Source organism: Saccopteryx bilineata, chromosome 6 (genome assembly GCF_036850765.1).
Source record: "Saccopteryx bilineata isolate mSacBil1 chromosome 6, mSacBil1_pri_phased_curated, whole genome shotgun sequence".
Lineage (NCBI taxonomy): Eukaryota > Metazoa > Chordata > Mammalia > Chiroptera > Emballonuridae > Saccopteryx > Saccopteryx bilineata.
Window position 1 is genome coordinate 129,343,663 of NC_089495.1, and position 18,630 is coordinate 129,362,292.

An 18,630-nucleotide genomic window follows, 5' to 3' on the forward strand; every position below is an offset into this window, starting at 1 on the left:
GTGTTTACAGATGTGTCTGCCAGACGGTCCCCTGACTGGGCATCTTACCTGAACCACCTCTCCCCACCCTAGTGAAGAACCTGGATTTATAATGCTGTAATGACAGCGTTATCAGAGACAGTGAGCACACAGAACCTGGCATCAGCACTTACACTTGTGGGGTGCAGAGCGGCGGCGTCCAGCTGCAGCCTCACCCTCTGTGGCATCATCACGTCATCCTGCAGGGAGGAGCCCATGGTCACTCACGGGAAGCAACACAGGCATGAAAGGAAAAAGCAGACAGCCCGACGGCAAAATAGTGGTCTGGTGACTGGCTGGTTGTGACGGTGCTGATTCCCATCACCAGCTGTATCTGGGTAACTCCTGAGTTGGAGATTCTCACCATTCTAATCTAGGCCCCACATTTCCCAGCACTTCCACTTGGACTTCATACATCTCTGCTGTGTCTTTTTTCCTTCCCTTCAACGAACAACAAAAAAAAATTACAGTAGGGACCATGGAGAGGAGAGGGTGACTTGAGCATTTCTCTTCTTCTGCCAATATGGAAACTACCATATTTCCCCATGTATAGGACGCCCATTTTTTTTAAAAAAAATTGGGGTCTAAAAACTGGGTGCGTCTTACACAGTGGTTGTAAATTTTTTTTACTTGCATTTCCTGCTTTTTTGCACTTATGTTTGTACTCATTGTTGAAGACAGTGATTCGTCATCAGACAGGTGAGGACAAGCTAATGGATGGGAGTTTTGACAGTAATAAGGATTTGTATGAATTTTATGATGAATAAAACTTGAGTTCAATAACTTTATGTGATACATTTTTGGGCCCCCAAATTAAGGTGAGTTTTAAACATGGGGAAATATGGTAAATTCTTCAAGCTGGGATCTCCACACTGGGGAGATTGTAAAATACTACAAAGGTGGGGATGTTCCAATCTAGCACTAATCTAGCATCACAAACTCAATGATGTTATTATTGTCATTAGAGAGAAATACATGATCATTGTAAAATATTTCAGAAAGAGCAATATTAAAAAGAAAAAAAGAGGCCTGACCTGTGATGGCGTAGTGGATAAAGCGTCGACCTGGAAATGCTGAGGTCGCCGGTTCGAAACCCTGGGTTTGCCTGGTCAAGGCACATGTGGGAGTTGATGCTTCCAGCTCCTCCCCCCTTCTCTCTCTCTGTCTCTCTCTCCTCTCTCTCCCTCTCTCTCTCTCCTCTCTAAAAAAAAAAAAAAAGTAAATAAATAAAATAAAATTAAAAAGAAAAAAAGAAATTTACCATATCTTTTCACTCAAAGGCCATAAAAAGCACAATTCTCAATGTGGCAGACAAAGTGGTCTTTGTTGGAAAGTGTCTTTGTTTATGAAAATGTTGGATGGACCATCTGAGTTTGAAAACAGGCCCAGAGTGGGAGCTGAAAGGAGATGACAGAACACTAGGGATGGCTGATGTACCTGACCATAGAATGGAAAACCTGAGGAGTTTTCGTCTAAGAAGAGATGAAAGAAACTCAAGCCAAAAAAGGAACCCTCATACACTGTTGGTGGGAATGTAAAGTAATACAACCATTATGGAAGAAAGTATGGTGGTTCCTCAAAAAACTGAAAATAGAACTACCTTATGACCCAGCAATCAATCCCTCTACTGGGTATATATCCCAAAAACTCAGAAACATTGATACGTAAAGACACATGCAGCCCCATGTTTATTGCAGCATTGTTCACAGTGGCCAGGACATGGAAACAACCAAAAAGCCCATCAATAGATGACTGGATAAAGAAGATGTGGCACATATACACTATGGAATACTACTCAGCCATAAGAAATGATGACATCGGAACATTTACAGCAAAATGGTGGGATCTTGATAACATGATACGAAGCGAAATAAGTAAATCAGAAAAAACCAGGAACTGTATTATTCCATACGTAGGTGGGACATAATAGTGAAACTAAGAGACATTGATAAGAGTGTGGTGGTTATGGGGGGGAGGGCGGAATGGGAGAGGGAAAGGGGGTGGGGAGGGGCACAAAGAAAACAAGATAGAAGGTGACAGAGGACAATCTGACTTTGGGTGGTGGGTATGCAACATGATTGAACGACAAGATAACCTGGACTTGTTATCTTTGAATATATGTATCCTGATTTATTGATGTCACCCCATTAAAAAAATAAATTATTAAAAAAAAAAAAAAAAAAAGAGACTCAAGCCACAGAACAGGAAACCACAGCCCCTGCTGGGGGTTTTGTTTCAAGAGCATGGTTGTTTAATAGGCAATTTCACATTGTTTGCTCACACTTGCACAGAGGCTCCCCAGACTTCCACATGTACTGAGACCTCTGTACAGGGTGCTGGTAATCAAGGAACAGGCTCAGTCAGTATGAGATGAAAAAAAGGTTGCTGTCTGAAGTAACTCAGCACAAGCCAGCACTGATCTTGAAATGGAAGACAGTATCCCCCCAGGAATGCACAGAAGAGTGGGAGCTCTGTACCCCAGACCCAGAGGAAGGAGCCTAAGGGAACAATGAGTACAGATAAGTGTTCTTCAAATGTGCTTTAAGGTAAGTAGTGAGAAAAACCATCACTGAGTATACACTGTACATGAAATCATGTATCCTTTATTCACTGATCATAATCATTTCTCATGTCATTAAAATTTTCTTATAAAAGGCACAGTAACTCCCTCAAACAAATCTGCCACAATTTACGTCACTGGTACTCTACTAACCTGTACTATCTTATTTCTTATTTTCCGTCCTAAGAAAGGACACCAAGGCTTCTGGTATATAAACCTCTTTCAGAATTTCAGAAGTGAAACTTACGTGTCAAGGGCATAAGCAATTTTAAAGCTCTTGATACAAAACACAAAATGATGCTGCCAACAGTACCAATTCACTTTCCAAATACTGAGTATCTACAATTTTTTTTCCTTTTTTTTATTTATTCATTTTTAGAGAAGAGAGAGAGAGGGAGAGAGAGAGAGACAGAGAGAGAGAAAGGGGGAGGAGCTGGAAGCATCAACTCCCATATGTGCCTTGACCAGGCAAGCCCAAGGTTTCGAACCAGCGACCTCAGCATTTCCAGGTCAACGCTTTATCCACTGCGCCACCACAGGTCAGGCCAGAGTATCTACAATTTTTAAACACTTCGTTAATTTGGTTTTTAAAAGTAGGACCTCACTAATTTCACTAATAGCAAATGATTTAAATTTTTTTTAAGTTTGTCATTTGCACATATACTTTCATAAAGTCCCCATTCATGTCTTTTCTTATTTATCACCACTCATTTTTCTCTGTGTCTGCTTATCAACTTGCATGAATTATTTATTAAGACTATTAATCTTTTAAGTATTATATTTGTCAAGATCTTCTCAGTTTATCCTCATGTCTGTTTATATGGTTCTCTGCTTTGCAATTTTGCTTTTTTATGTAATCCTATTAAAAATTAATTAATTCATAAGTGCAACGATAATTAAACAGCAAAAACTTATCAACCTTAACTTTTAAGTCTGATTGTAATATGTTAGATTAATGATTTTCAAGAACCAGACTAAAATGTAAGTTTAACTATCCAGCCAACATATATATATTTAAAATAAAACAAGTTACTTACCGAATCCAAAAAGCAAAGGTAAGATCCTGAGCTCTGTGCTATTGCTTGATTTTTAGAATATCCAACTATTTAAAAAGAAAAACAAAAGCTCTCTTATAATTCAATTTCAATGGTATTCTCTGTCATAAAACTTGTGTAGCTTATACTGCAGGAGAGCTGGGAACATTTTGCACTACAAAGTAGAAAGTCAGGTCCATATTTTAGGAGGAACGAAGGGAAAAAACAACACTCTGTTCAGTGGCTGATATATTAAAGTAGGGTACATTCACTGGAGGAAAACAAATTTGGCAAACCTTTATTGAGCACAGCACTCAGGTAAGCCCTGGGGAATGTTTTTTAAAAAACAAAAAATGTCCCTGAATGGAAGTGCTTGTGGAGATACTAGCAGGAATGCCTTCTGCAACATCTCTGCTGACAGAAGTCATGATGTGATTACCTGGTGGAAGGGATAACATCTACACCTGTAACTGGTTGGTAAGCATTCACTGACCTTTGGGGCAGTTATCTGAGCATATTTCAGTCATAAGGTATAGTTACTGCAGTGTCTATGTCTGAACATGTGCATGTATTGTGACCCAGCAGCTGCACTGCTAGGCACGGACCCAACAGAACACATCCACACATTCATCAAGACATGACTTGGTAAGAACTCCAACGAAGGATGGAAAGCTGTAAATACACCACGGTGGGAATGACTGGTTCTGAGCTGCACACATTGTAGGTGATGCTCAGACAAATGCTGAACAAAGGAACCCAGCACAGCAGCAGACACATAGAGTACAAGGGCAGCAGATTCACCTGTGCTGTTAAGAATCAGGAGAGTGGGCAACCCTGGGGGAAGGGGTAACCATAAGGGGCTCAGGGAATTCCTGGGAGCTGGTAAAGTCAGCTCTTCGTCAGGTGCTGGTTACACACTGTTTTCAGTTTGTGAGAATTAATTGAGCTGTACAATTTTGACAAATGCACTTTTCTGTATAGACATTGTATTTTAATTATCTTAAGAAAGCCTTGCCTGACCAGGCAGTGGTGCAGTGGATAGAGCGTTAGACTGGGACACAGAGGACCCAGGTTCGAAACTCCCAACGTCGCTGGCTTGTATGCAGGCTCATTCAGCTTGAGTGCAGGCTCACCAGCTTGAGCAAGGGGTCATTGACATGACCCCATGGTTGCTGACTTGAGCTCAAAGGTCACTGGCTTGAAGCCCAAGGTCATTAGCTTAAGCCCAAGGTTGCTGGCTTGAGCAAGGGGTCACTTGCTCTGTTGCAGGCCTCCAGTCAAGACACATATGAGAAAGCAAACAATGAACAACTGAGGTGCTGTAATGAAGAACTGATGCTTCTCATTTCTCCCTTCCTGTCTGTCTGTCCCTATCTGTCCCTCTCTCTGTTACAAAAAAGAAAAAAGAAAGCCTTGACTTCAAAGAAATTACAATGGAGTAGGAGAAAAGAGTTAAACAATAACCCATTGAAACACCAAATGAAAACTACTTCAGGGCCTTAAGAAGAGAAGATGCAACCATGGAACAGAGACAGACTTGAGGCTGCTAGACTATAAATAAAGAGAAAACGGTACAGCGCACACACATTCTGAGTGATGCGAGAGGGCAAAGGGCAGAGTGTGGGAGCACCAGGCTGCCAAGGGCAAAAAAGTACGGGCCAGCTTCTGTAGGAACTGTTGTTGGGCTGAGGAGACAGGACCAGCTCGGAGAGGTTTCTGAACAAGAAACGATGTGCAGAAATTAACACTAAATGTGCTCGGTCTGGGTGCTGAGGGGAGGGCAGATTGGGGGAGGTATTTAGCCCCAAAAGAAGAGGTTGAGCGGACTTCAAGGGGCACAATGACCACTTTCCCTAGAGAAGAGGTTGCTGACACCTGAATTGTGTTAACCAGTCAGTTACAGATATGGTGCCACCAAGAAAAGTCACCCAAAGCAAAACACAGACGTGCGCAGCGTCAACACAGCAAATCCCTCTGGTCCTCAAAACCAGGACAACCTAGAGAAAGTGGTAGGTCCCCAGGGACACTAGCAAAGTGTTTCAAGCTGTTGTACTTCCTGGTTTAATGCTATCAGGAGCTGCAGCACCAAAGTCAGCCACACTGTGATAGAGAAGTCAGGACAATTAACAGTCATCACCCTCACTAGAGTGATCAAAGGATGATCTAGAGCAGTGCTGTTTTCACAAAAGGTAGCAGCTTAATCTCTAGCATTAGTCCTAGAGTTAGCCAAGCCAGGCCAGTTAGTGGAACAGTCCCAGATTTTAACAAACTACATGTACAGCAAGACGGAGAAGAGCATGCACAGAGGCAGGCAGAGTGCCAGGCTCCCAACCCCGGGAATGTATGAGCAGCCATCATTGACACAGCTGCAGCTAAATCTCCATCATCACTGTGGAGCAAGGTGAGCCCAGGGAAAGATGCATGGGAATCAAAACCAAAGACTGGACCTGATAAATAAATTCAGCAAGGTGGTATATATCAACAATGATCTGTCTGAAAGAGAAATTAAGGAAACAATCCCCTTCACTATTGCAATAACAAAAAATAAAGTACCTAGGAGTAAATTTAACCAAAGAGGTTAAAGACTTCTACTTGGAAAATTATAAAACATTGATAAAAGAAATCAAGGAAGATACAAACAAGTGAAAGCATATACTGTGTTCATGATTAGGAAGAATAAACATCATTAAAATGTCTATATTACCCAAAGCAATTTATAAATTCAATGCAATTCCTATTAAAATACCAATGACATACTTCAAAGATAAAGAACAAATATTCCAAAAATTAATATGGAACCAAAAAAGAACATAAATAGCCTTAGCAATCTTGAAAAAGAGGAATAAAGTGGGTGGTATCACACTTCCGGATATCAAGTTATACTACAAGGTCATTGTACTCAAAACAGCTTGGTACTGGCATAAGAACAGGCATATAGATCAATGGAACAGAACAGAGAACCCAGAAATAAACCTGCACCTATATGGACAATTGATATTTGACAAGGGTGGTGATAGCATACAATGAGGTAAAGAAAGTCTCTTCAACAAATGGTGTCGGGAAAATTGGACAGCTACCTGCAAAGAAATGAAACTAGACCACCAACTTACACTATTCACAAAAAGAAACTCAAAATGGATAAAAGACTTAAATATAAGTCGTGAAACCATAAGCATCCTAGAAGAAAACATAGGCATGAAGCTCTCCAACATCTCTCCCACAATATATTTGCTGATTTATCTCTGTGGAGTAAAATAAAAGACAGGATAAATAAATGGGACTATATCAAACTAAAAAGCTTTTGCACAGCTAAAGACAACATGAACAAAATAAAAAGACAAACAACACAATGGAAGAACATATTCGACAATATGTCTGATAAGGGGTTAATGACCAAAATTTATAAAGAACTTGTAAAAATCAACACCAGGAAGATACACAATTCAATCAAAAAATGGGCAAAAGAAATGAATAGACAATTCTCCAAAGAGGCATATGAAAAATAGGCATATGAAAAACAGGCATATGACCAATGCAGATGACCAATAGGCAGATGACCAATAGGCATATGAAAAAATGTTCAACATCACTAGTCATTAGAGAAACGTAAATTAAAACCACAATGAGATATCACCTCACACCTGTCAGAATGGCGCACAAAACAACACAGAATAAGTGCTGTCGAAGATGTGGAGAAAAGGGAACCCTCCTGCACTGCTGGTGGGAATGCAGACTGGTGCAGCCACTGTGGAAAACGGTATAGAGATTTCTCAAAAAATTAAAAATGGAACTGCCTTTTGACCCAGCCATCCCACTTTTAGGAATATATGTTTGGGGAAACACCACATCAATGATTCAAAAGAAGAAATGCACCCTCATGTTTATGGCAGCATTGTTTACAATAGCCAAATCTGGAAACAGCCCAAGTGCCTGTCAGTGGACGAGTGGTTTAAAAAGCAGTGGTACATATACACAGTGGAATACTATGGGGCCATGAAAAAGAAGGAAATCTTACCTTTTGCGACAACAGGGATGGACCTGGAAACTATTATGTTAAGTGAAATAAGCCAGGCAGAGAAAGAAAAATATCATATGACCTCACTCATTTGAGGAATCCAATGAACAATATGAACTGAGGAACGAAATAGACAGAGGAGGGATCAAAGGGTCCAGAGGGAAAGCGGTCAGAGGGAAAGGGGATGATGGGAAGGGATCAGAGAAGGGAAAGAGATTGGTGAAATTATACACACATAACACAATGTTATATAGAGAGAGCAGAAACGCAAATCCTGGAGGGAATGGTGGAGGGTGTTGCGGGGAGGGAGGAAAGGGCGATGTTGTGGGGAACATGGGGGAGGGGAGGATGCATTTGGACACTAGAATCTATGTAAACATAATAAATTAAAAAAAAACAACAACCAAAGAGCAGCACGTTGAAAATGAAAAATAGGAAGAGATTTTTCATAATCACATTTAAATTAATTTAAATGTTTAAAAAATTGTTTATTAGAGTGGGGTGTTAGGGAAATATTGAACTCAAGAATTTGGGTAATGAAGGAAAATGTTGCTCACTAAGGAAGCTAAAAGTTTCCCACAATGAATCTTCTATTTGGCAAAGACAAGGAATTTGCTTTAATATTATTGCCTTTAAGAAAGTCAAATGTTTGTGCCAGGGCTTGATGTTTGGGGAGGCCCAACCCTTTGTGAAGAGCAGCTGGTTGTCATGGTCACAGCAATAAAAACTCAGGCCACAGTGCAGCATCAACATTCCTTACTCCTGGAGAGGAAAGGATGAGATTGTGTTTTTTTATTTTGATTTTAACAAGTGACCATATTATTAAGGAATCTTTTGCTCTATGATGATAGGAAATCATAATACTAAATGAATCTTAATCCAACTGAAATAACCCAGCACTCCTGAAAATAGATACTTTGGATCTCTGTTATCCAACATTTCCTATTTAAGAATATATTGTTATAGGAACATGTCCTTTCAGATATAATCAAATTAATTCCATTTTATTAGTGTATGATACAGGAGTCCCATGAATCTACCTTACCCAACTTCAAAAAGGCAGCAGGATGACTCCATTTCCTCACAATATTACAACCGCTTTTTGTTATTAATAGAACACATACACGTGTGATATGGCTCAAGTTATAGCTAATCCATAAAAAGTATTCTATGAAAGACAAAAGTTATTTTTAAAATGGAGATTAGACATCAATCACAACAGTCATCAAAATACCCTCGTATTTTCATTCAACTATGAAGGTGCAAAATAACTTTTTTTTTTTTTTTTTTCTGAAGCTGGAAATGGGGAGAGACAGTGAGACAGACTCCTGCATGCGCCCGACCGGGATCCACCCGGCACGCCCACCAGGGGCTACGCTCTGCCCACCAGGGGGCGATGCTCTGCCCCTCCGGGGTGTCGCTGTGCCGCGACCAGAGCCACTCTAGCGCCTGGGGCAGAGGCTAAGGAGCCATCCCCAGCGTCGGGGCCATCCCTGCTACAATGGAGCCTCGGCTGCCGGAGGGGAAGAGAGAGACAGAGAGGAAGGAGGGGGGGAGGTATGGAGAAGTAAATGGGTGCCTCTCCTATGTGCCCTGGCCGGGAATCGAACCCGGGTCCCCCGCACGCCAGGTCGACGCTCTACCGCTGAGCCAACCGGCCAGGGCCCAAAATATCTTCATTAAAGAATATTTTAACAATGCTCATACTCGTTTTAAAAAACCACAATCGGCCCTGGCCGGTTGGCTCAGCGGTAGAGCGTCGACCTGGCGTGCGGAGGATCCGGGTTCGATTCTCGGCCAGGGCACACAGGAGAAGCGCCCATTTGCTTCTCCACCCCTCCGCCGCGCTTTCCTCTCTGTCTCTCTCTTCCCCTCCCGCAGCCAAGGCTCCATTGGAGCAGAGATGGCCCGGGCGCTGGGCATGGCTCTGTGGCCTCTGCCTCAGGCGCTAGAGTGGCTCTGGTCGCAATATGGCGACGCCCAGGATGGGCAGAGCATCGCCCCCTGGGGGGCAGAGCACCGCCCCTGGTGGGCGGGCCGGGTGGATCCCGGTCAGGCGCATGCGGGAGTCTGACTGTCTCTCCCTGTTTCCAGCTTCAGAAAAATGAAAAAAAAAAAAAACAAAAAAAAAAACCCACAATCTGTTTATATACATTTTAGAAGCAACTTAATATAGATATTTTACAGTAACTGGTTATAAATTTTTTTGTGTGTGACAGAGACAGAGATAGAGAGACATAGAGAGACAGAGAGAGGGACAGATAGGGACACACAGACAGGAAGGAAGAGAGATGAGAAGCATCAATTCTTCGTTGCAGCTCCTTAGTTGTTCATTGATTGCTTTCTCATATGTGCCTTGACCAGGGGCTGCAGTAGAGCAAGTGACTCCTTGCTCAAGCCAGCAACCTTGGGTTCAAGCCAGTAAGTTTTGGGCTTCAAGCCAGCAACCGTTGGGCTCAAGCCAGCAACCACGGGGTCATGTCTATGATCCACATTCAAGCCAGCAACCCCGTGCTCAAGCTAGTGAGTTTGCACTCAAGCAGCAACCTTGGGGTTTCAAACCTGGGTTCTCCATGTCCCCAGTCCAATACTCTATCCACTACACCACTGCCTGGTCAGGCATAAGAAACTTTTTAAATTATAAAACATTGATGAAAGAAATTAAAGACCTAAGTCAATGGAAAGACATTTTGTTTTCATGGATTTGAAAACTTAGTATCATTAAAATAATGATACTCCTCAAATTGATCTACAGGTTCCATGAAACCCCTATCAAAATCCCAACGGTCTTCTTGCAAAAATGGAAAAACTGAGGCCCTGGCCGGTTGGCTCAGTGGTAGAGCGTTGGCCTGGCGTGCGGGAGTCCCGGGTTTGATTCCCGGCCAGGGCACACAGGAGAAGTGCCCATCTGCTTCTCCACCCTTCCCCCTCTCCTTCCTCTCTGTCTCTCTATTCCCCTCCCGCAGCCAAGGCTCCATTGGAGCAAAGTTGGCCCAGGTGCTGAGGATGGCTCTGTGGCCTCTGCCTCAGGCGTTAGAATGGCTGTGGTTGCAACAGAGCATCGCCCCCTGGTGGGCATGCCGGGTGGATCCTGGTCAGGTGCATGCGGGAGTCTGTCTGACTGCCTCCCCGTTTCCAGCTTCAGAAAAAAAAAAAAAGGAAAAACTGATTCTAAAATTCATATGAAATTGCAAAGGACTCTAAATTGCTAAAAAAAGAATCTTGAAAAAAAAAAGTTGGAAGAATCACATTTCCCAATATTAAAACTTAACACAAGGATAGATACAGTAATCAGAACAGTGTGGTACTGGCATAAGAAAAAAATTATAGAAATGAGACTATACACTGACAATCAATAATTTTCAATAAGGGTACCAAGACTATCAATGAGAAAAAAACAGAATCTTAAACAAAAGGTTTTGGGACAATGTATACAAAAAGTAACTCAAATGGATCAGAGACCTAAATATAAGAGCTCAAACAGCAAGACTCTTAGAAGAAACATAAGGTTAAATATTCATGACCTTGCCTGACCAGGTGGTGGCGCAATGGATAGAGCAGGAGTCCCCAAACTTTTTACACAGGGGGCCAGTTCACTGTCCCTCAGACCATTGGAGGGCCGGACTATAAAAAAACTATGAACAAATCCCTATGCACACTGCACACATCTTATTTTAAAGTAAAAAACCAAAACAGGAACAAATACAATATTTAAAATAAAGAACAAGTAAATTTAAAATCAACAATCTGACCAGTATTTCAATGGGAACTATGGGCCTGCTTTTGGCTAATGAGATGGTCAATGTCTGGTTCCATATTTGTCACTGCTAGCCGTAACAAGTGATATGACGCGCTTTCGGAGCCGTGACACATGCGTCCCACCTCACCAGAAGTAGTACTGTATGTGAGCGAAGCCGCGCTTTGGTCTTGAGACTTGTTTGGAGGTTCTATATTTGTCACTGCTAGCCGTAACAAGTGATATGACGCGCTTTCGGAGCCGTGACACATGCGTCCCACCTCACCAGAAGTAGTACTGTATGTGAGCGAAGCCACGCTTTGGTCTTGAGACTTGTTTGGAGGTTCTAACAGGGGAGCGCAGCTACTCGTATACCCTTGACTGAAGACAGGTCCTCTCCTCTAAGGGGGAAGGTCGTCCTCTTCGACTGAGCGCGCAGCTCCGGGAGGGACGCACATGGAGCAGTGAGGGAGGAAGGGGACACCCGCCTAGCCAGCCAGATCAGCCGAATCAACCCTGGTGATCAATGGGGTGACAGATGTCGCAGCCAGATCACCCTCACATCCGCCGCGCTTTGGTCTTTCACTGACCACCAATGAAAGAGGTGCCCCTTCCAGAAGTGCGGCAGGGGCCAGATAAAGGGCCTCAGGCGGCCGCATGTGGCCCACGGGCCATAGTTTGGGGACCCTTGGGATAGAGCGTCAGACTGGGATGCAGAGGACCCAGGTTTGACACCCCGAGGTCGCCAGCTTGAGCGCGGGCTCATCTGGTTTGAGCAAAAGCCTACCAGTTTGAACCCAAGGTCTCTGGGTCCAACAAGGGGTTACTCGGTCTGCTGAAGGCCTGCGGTCAAGGCACATATTAGAAAGCAATCAATGAACAACTAAGGTGTCGCAACGAAAAACTAATGATTGATGCTTCTCATCTCTCTGTTCCTGTCTGTCTGTCCCTGTCTATCCCTCTCTCTGACTCACTCTCTGTCTCTGTAAAAAGTATATTAATTAATTAATTAATTAATTAAAAAATTTTATTAAAAATCTTCATGACCTTGATTTGGAAAAAGTTTCTTAGATGTGACACCAAAAGGACATACAACAAAAGAAAAAGTAAATTGGATTTCATCAAAATTATAATTTATACAGTGAAGAGACAATACACAGATTGGTAGAAATTATTTGCAAATCATGTATCTGACAAGGGTGTAGCATCCAGAATGTATAAAAAGCTCCTACAAATCAATAACAAAAAGAAGAAACAACCCAATTAAAAAATGGACAGGGCCCTGGCCAGTTGGCTCAGCGGTGGAGTGTCGGCCTGGCGTGCGGGGGACCCAGGTTCGATTCCCAGCCAGGGCACATAGGGGAGGCACCCATTTGCTTCTCCACCCCCCCCTTCTTCTCTGTCTCTCTCTTCCCCTCCCGCAGCCAGGGCTCCACTGGAGCAGGGGTGGCCCGGACGCTGGGGATGGCTCCTTGGCCTCTGCCCCAGGCACTAGAGTGGCTCTGGTCATGGCACAGCGACGCCCTGGAGGGGCAGAGCATCGCCCCCTGGTGGGCATAGCGTTGCCCCTGGTGGGCGTGCCGGGTGGATCCCGGTCAGGTGCATGCAGGAGTCTGTCTAACTGACTCTCCACGTTTCCAGCTTCAGAAAAATACAAAAAAAAAAAAAAAAAAAAAAGGACAGCCCTGGCCGGTTAGCTCAGTGGTAGAGTGTTAGCCCGGTGTGTGGAAGTCCTAGGTTTGATTCCCAGTCAGGACAGACAGGAGAAGCACCCATCTGCTTCTCCATCCCTCCCCCACTCATTTCTCTCTCTCTCTCCCCTCCTCCCCTCCTGCTGCCATGGCTTGATTAGAGCAAGTTGGCTCCAGGCACTGAGAATGGCTCAATAGCCTCCACCTCAGGCACTAGAAAATGGCTCTGGTTACAACTGAGCAAGAGTCCCAGGTGGACAGAGCATCACTCCCTAGTGGGCTTGCTGGTGGATCCCAGTTGGGGCGCATGTGGGAAGTCTGTCTCTGCCTCCCCTCTTCTCATTAAATTAAAAAAAAAAAAAAAGAACAACCCTGGCCAACTAGCTCAGCAGTAGAGCGTGGACCTGGTGTGTGGAAGTCCCATGTTTGATTCCCAGCCAAGGCACACAGGAGAAGCGCCCATCTGCTTCTCCACCCTTCTCCCTCTACTTTCTATCTCTCTCTTCCCCTCCCACAACCAAGGCTCCATTGGAGCAAAAGTTGGCCTGGGTGCTGAGGATGCCTCCATGGCCTCTACCTCAGGCACTAGAATGACTCTGGTTGCAACAGAGCAAAGCCCCAGATGGGTACAGTATCACCCCCTAGTGGGCATGCTGGGTGGATCCCAGTAGGGTGCATGCAGGAGTCTGTCTCTCTGCCTCCTCGCTTACTTCAGAAAAATACACACACACACACACACACACACACACACACACACACACACACAAAGGACAAAGAACATGAATAGACATTTCTCCAAAGAAAATCTATAAATGGCCAATAAGTATGGGAAAAGAGGCTCAATACCATCAGTCAGCAGGGAAATGCAAATCAAAACCACAGTATGAAACCACTTCTGCCTGTAGATTTGCCTATTTTGGAAGATATTTTATATAAATGGAATCATATAATATATGCTCTTTTATGACTGGCTTTTTTCATTTAGTATAATGTTTTTAATGTTCCTGTTACAGCAAACATTGATATATGGTTGTGTAGGGCGGGGGGTCATGGGGCATGGACAGTTATATGAATCCAGAGTTCCTTTCTGAGTTGATAAAAATTTCTAAAATTGACTGTGGTAGAGGTTGCATCCATCTATGAATATACTAAAAACCACTCTACTGTGTACTATAATGGGTGAACTGTATGGTAAGTAAATTATATCTCAATAAAGCTGCCATAAAAATATTTGATTAATCCAAAAAAAAAGGACATAAAGAGGAAAATGAAATAAAGAACAAAACAACTGATATAAAACTGATACCAAGAAGATGGATACAAACCTAAACATATCAGTAATCACATTAGCCTGACTAGGAGGTGGCATTGTGGATGGAGCGTCAGACTGGGATAAGGAGGACCCAGGTTCTAAACCTCGAAGTCGCCAGCATGAGTGTGGGCTCATCTGGTTTGAGCAAGGCTCACCAGCTTGCACCCAAGGTCACTAACTTGAGCAAGGTGTCAACTTGGTCTGCTGTAGCCCCCCAGTCAAGGCACATATGAGAAAGCAATCAATGAACAACTAAGGTGCCGCTTAAGAATTGATGCTTCTCATCTCTCTCCCTTCCAGTCTGTCTGTCCCTATCTGTCCCTCTCTCTGTCCCTGTCACACACAAAAAATTAAATTAAATTAAAAAAATTACATTAAATGTAACCAGTGTAAATATTCCAATTAAAAGGCAGAGATTATCAGATTAGATAAGAGAGCAAGATCCATATGTTGTCTATAAGAATCTACAATGGAGGGGTTACCCTTTAAATATGAAGATACAAATGGACTAAAACTTTTTAGTTTAGTTTTTTAACATGGAAAAGATATACTAAGCTAAAAGATATACTATACTAAAGCCCAAGCAGTTATATTAACATGAAACAAAGATTTCAGAGAAAAATATAACCAGAGATTAAGAGGGTTATTTCATAATGAAGGTGTCAATTCTTCTTAAGAATCTTAAATGTTAACAGAGTTTCAAAACACAGGAAGCAAAAACTGACAACTAGATGGAGGAATAGACAAATCTAGAATCAGAGATGACAATACCTCTCTCAGTAATTGACAGGCCATGTAGATCCAGAATCAACAAGGATATTGATTTTTGAAAAGGTCCTTAACTCAACTTGATTCACATTCACAGAAGGCAATACCCAACACCAGCAGATATACAGCCTCCTCAAGTGCACATAGAACGTCTGCCAGGAAAGGTTATATCCTGGGCCATGAAGTAAATCTTACTCAATTTAAAAGATTCAAGGCAAACAAAGTATGTTCTGTTACTACAAAGGAATTAAATTAGAGTCAATAATAGAAAGATATCCTGAAAATCCCTTAAACATTTGGAAACTAAATAACATACTTCTAAATAACCTATAAATCAAAGAAATCATAAAGGAAATTAGAGGGTATTTGGAAATTGAACAAAAATAAAAACATTGTAATTTGTGGGATGTTGCAACAGCAATAGTTACATGGGAATTTATGTCACTAAATACCTGTATTAGAAAAGAAGAAAGGTATCAAATTAACAACCTCAGTTTCCACCTTAAGAATGGAAAAAAACAAAACAAATTAAACCCAAAGCAAACAGAAAAAAAAATAATACTAGAGTGGAAACTGAAAACAGACAATACAGAAAAGATAGGCAATACAGAATATCAATATGACCAAAAGTCCATTCTTTAAGAAGATTCTTTAAAATTGGACAAAATTACATCTAATATCACAAGAAAAGAATTTTAAGAAGTAGAGGTGACCAATAATAATCAATTGCACCAGAATTTAAAACACCCAAGGCTTTTTGTTAGGCTAAGTAAAGAATAAGAACCATAATAGTATTATATGCACCTTACTAAAGAGTGAGAAATTCAGGTCTGAGAGGTCCTTTGTAAGTGGCCAACTCAAGTGTTACTCAGGATGCTTTTCACCAGGATTTGAACAACATGAAACTACATAAGTACACAAGTTGATAAAAAATCGTTCATTATAGCTGAATAAGCTAAGCATGGTAACTGACCTCCTCGGGGAGAAGGAGAATTGTGTCCTCCAATGACCACTGGTATACCAGAACCTTCTAGCTTCATTTTCCATTTTTCAACGATAGCCATAGACTTGTCCTGAAAGCAAGAGGGGCGTTGGCAGGTCAGGAAGCTCTCGTCAGAGCAGTCAAACGTGACTTACATGGGTGAAATCACCAACAAGAAGTTCATAAGTACCTTACTGGCATCATTAAAAACAGAGAGCTCCATGGAACCTTCAAAGTCCTGCTGCAAAACAGACTTCAAGCACTCCTCCAACCAGGGTTCAGCATTGTGGATGGGAAGGATCACAGACTGGAATTCAAAGAAATGTTAAATACAGTGTGAAGACTGAATTCTCAACCTCCACTGCTCTCTGCCATGGCACATGCTCATTTCCCACAGGGCCAGGCCTGAGTTACTGGATAACCCAGAATCAGGCTTCCAGGGAAAGTATGTGCAGAAACACAACTTGTATTATGCCTTCTTCCCAAGCTCTTTACTGTCTTTGGCTCCAGAAGATTTAGTATGTGTTAACATTTCCTTGAACTAGTCTTTGGGATGCTTTGAAAAGGAAACCAATTTGAAAGGTATAAAAAATGTTCCCAATTCAAGGGCAAATTCATGTTTTGCAATCAACGGTCAGAAACACAATCATTCTGGTTGAAACACATATCTGTCCATCTTCCAACCTAGTCATGAAGATAACTGATTGGTCTTTTCCTTGGTGGGTTACGCATTTTCAGTAAACCACGAAGTTGGAGAAACCACAACAAAGAAACCCTTTTAAGAACCTTGTCCACAGGCTTTATTGGGGACGGGTGCTGGGACTGCAGTTCAGTAGTTTGTCATGTCCTTTTCTCCGACTGCCCAGGTAAAACAAGAATTCATGAAGTGTATGGAGTAAACCAGTGAAACCTGACTGCCCACAAAACAATCGACTGCGGGAATGGTTGCCTAATTGTGCACGTCGCCGGTTAAACAATACAGACCACCCAGGAATGTACGTGCTGGCCGTGCAGGTCGCCAGGAGTGTGCACGCGCACGAGGTGCAGACACCTGCAAATACGCACACATGTACAGCTGGGCTACATGAAAAATTCCTCTGTGCGGAACAGTCTGTGCGGAGCTGAGAGAGCCACAACTACAAAACACATCCCTGTCACGTTCTCCCCGAGGCTCCGACCCACCGCGTGTCACCAAAGCAGTTCTGCCCCCTTCACTTTGGAATTACTTTTTAAAGAAAAAGGAGAAATATGTCTACTCAAGATCTACGATACATGTTTGTCACGGATGGGCCTAGATTCATCCCTGTCCGCACTTGGGCCGGCTCCGGTGGCTTCCGGCGGCGACTCTCCTAGGCGAGCCCAGAGGTGGGAATGCAGACCCAGAGGGCAGAGGCAGGGGCGAGGGCACAGAAGGGGAGGGGAAGGGGATGGGGACATGGGGCCGCGGCCCTTAGCCGCCCACCTACCACTTGGGTCCGCATGGCCACGCTCCTCCGGACGCTCCGCCCTCCGAGCCACGACCGCCCCGCCCACCTTGACCCAAAGAGCTTGCGCGGGAGGCGGGGCGGCCAGGCCGTTTCCGATTGGCGCAGAGAGACGTCGATCCAGCGGAGGCGAAAGCCGCAGGAATGACCGCGAACCACACACCCAGAGCGCAGCCGCGGCGTCGGCTCTCGGCCTTAGGGCCTCTATGTCCCGGGTGTCATCTCTTGTCCTCTCGTTGGCCTCCGGAAGCCCTCACCTGAGAGAGTTCATCAATTCCAAATTTCTTAAAGTCTAGTGTCACAAAAGCACATGGGTGGTGGAGAGGGCGCCACGTGTGCGCATGGGTACGACCTAAAATCTAAAACCTTCAAGGAATTGGGGGTGGTAGCTTTTTGAAAAAGGTTGTATGTGTAAATGAGGCAGGTGACATGCCATCTGCACTGTCTGACCTGAGGGAGGGCACCTGTTTGACCCAGGAAGGGTGTTGGGGAGGTAGGTCCCAGGAAGGCGCCTTGGGTGGCATGGACACAGTGCTCTCTGTTAAAACACCTTCTCTCTCTGCTCAGCAGGGACCCTACACCCGTGACCCACCTACTGTCCTGTGCTCCGGGTCTTGGAGGCCTCGTAATCAACTTATGCCTCTCACAGTGGATAGGGCTCTGGGCATAAGCCAGGTGGTCTAGTGCCAGCACATGTAGAAGTGAGATAAATGTGACCTGCTGTGACAAGCACTGTGGTGCCAGCACATACTCAGGGTTTGTCCCAACTCATCTAAATTAATAAGCAAGTTTATAGCCATCGCTGCCATGACAAATCTTTTACTGCTCCAAAATAAGATTCAGTCCAAATCATTCTACAAATGAACAATTATAACAAAGCCAAAATTTCTGTTCTAGGCATCCATCCCTTTATTTTATTTTTTAAATTTTTTTATATTTTATTTTAGAGAGGGGGGAGAGAGAGAGAGAGAGAGAGAGAGAGAAAGAGAGAGAAGAGAAGGGGGAGGAGCAGGAAGCATTGACTCCCAGA

The 18,630-nt window shown here is 43.4% G+C and overlaps 1 protein-coding gene across 3 annotated transcripts in view; it reads right to left on the minus strand.

Annotated features, from left to right (window-relative positions):
* The window catches only part of B3GNTL1 (UDP-GlcNAc:betaGal beta-1,3-N-acetylglucosaminyltransferase like 1), a 61,905-nt gene extending 44,269 nt beyond the window's left edge, over positions 1 to 17,636 (minus strand). For all 3 annotated transcript variants that reach the window (XM_066236174.1, XM_066236175.1, XM_066236173.1), the window contains exons 1-5: positions 17,583 to 17,636; positions 16,307 to 16,423; positions 16,108 to 16,207; positions 3,616 to 3,680; positions 153 to 218 (exon numbers count right to left, since the gene is read on the minus strand). In XM_066236174.1, the coding sequence (XP_066092271.1) occupies positions 153 to 218; positions 3,616 to 3,680; positions 16,108 to 16,207; positions 16,307 to 16,423; positions 17,583 to 17,597 (363 nt within the window). In that variant the 5' untranslated portion in view covers positions 17,598 to 17,636. The remainder of the gene's footprint in view (positions 1 to 152; positions 219 to 3,615; positions 3,681 to 16,107; positions 16,208 to 16,306; positions 16,424 to 17,582) is intronic.
* Positions 17,637 to 18,630: the final 994 nt, after the last annotated feature.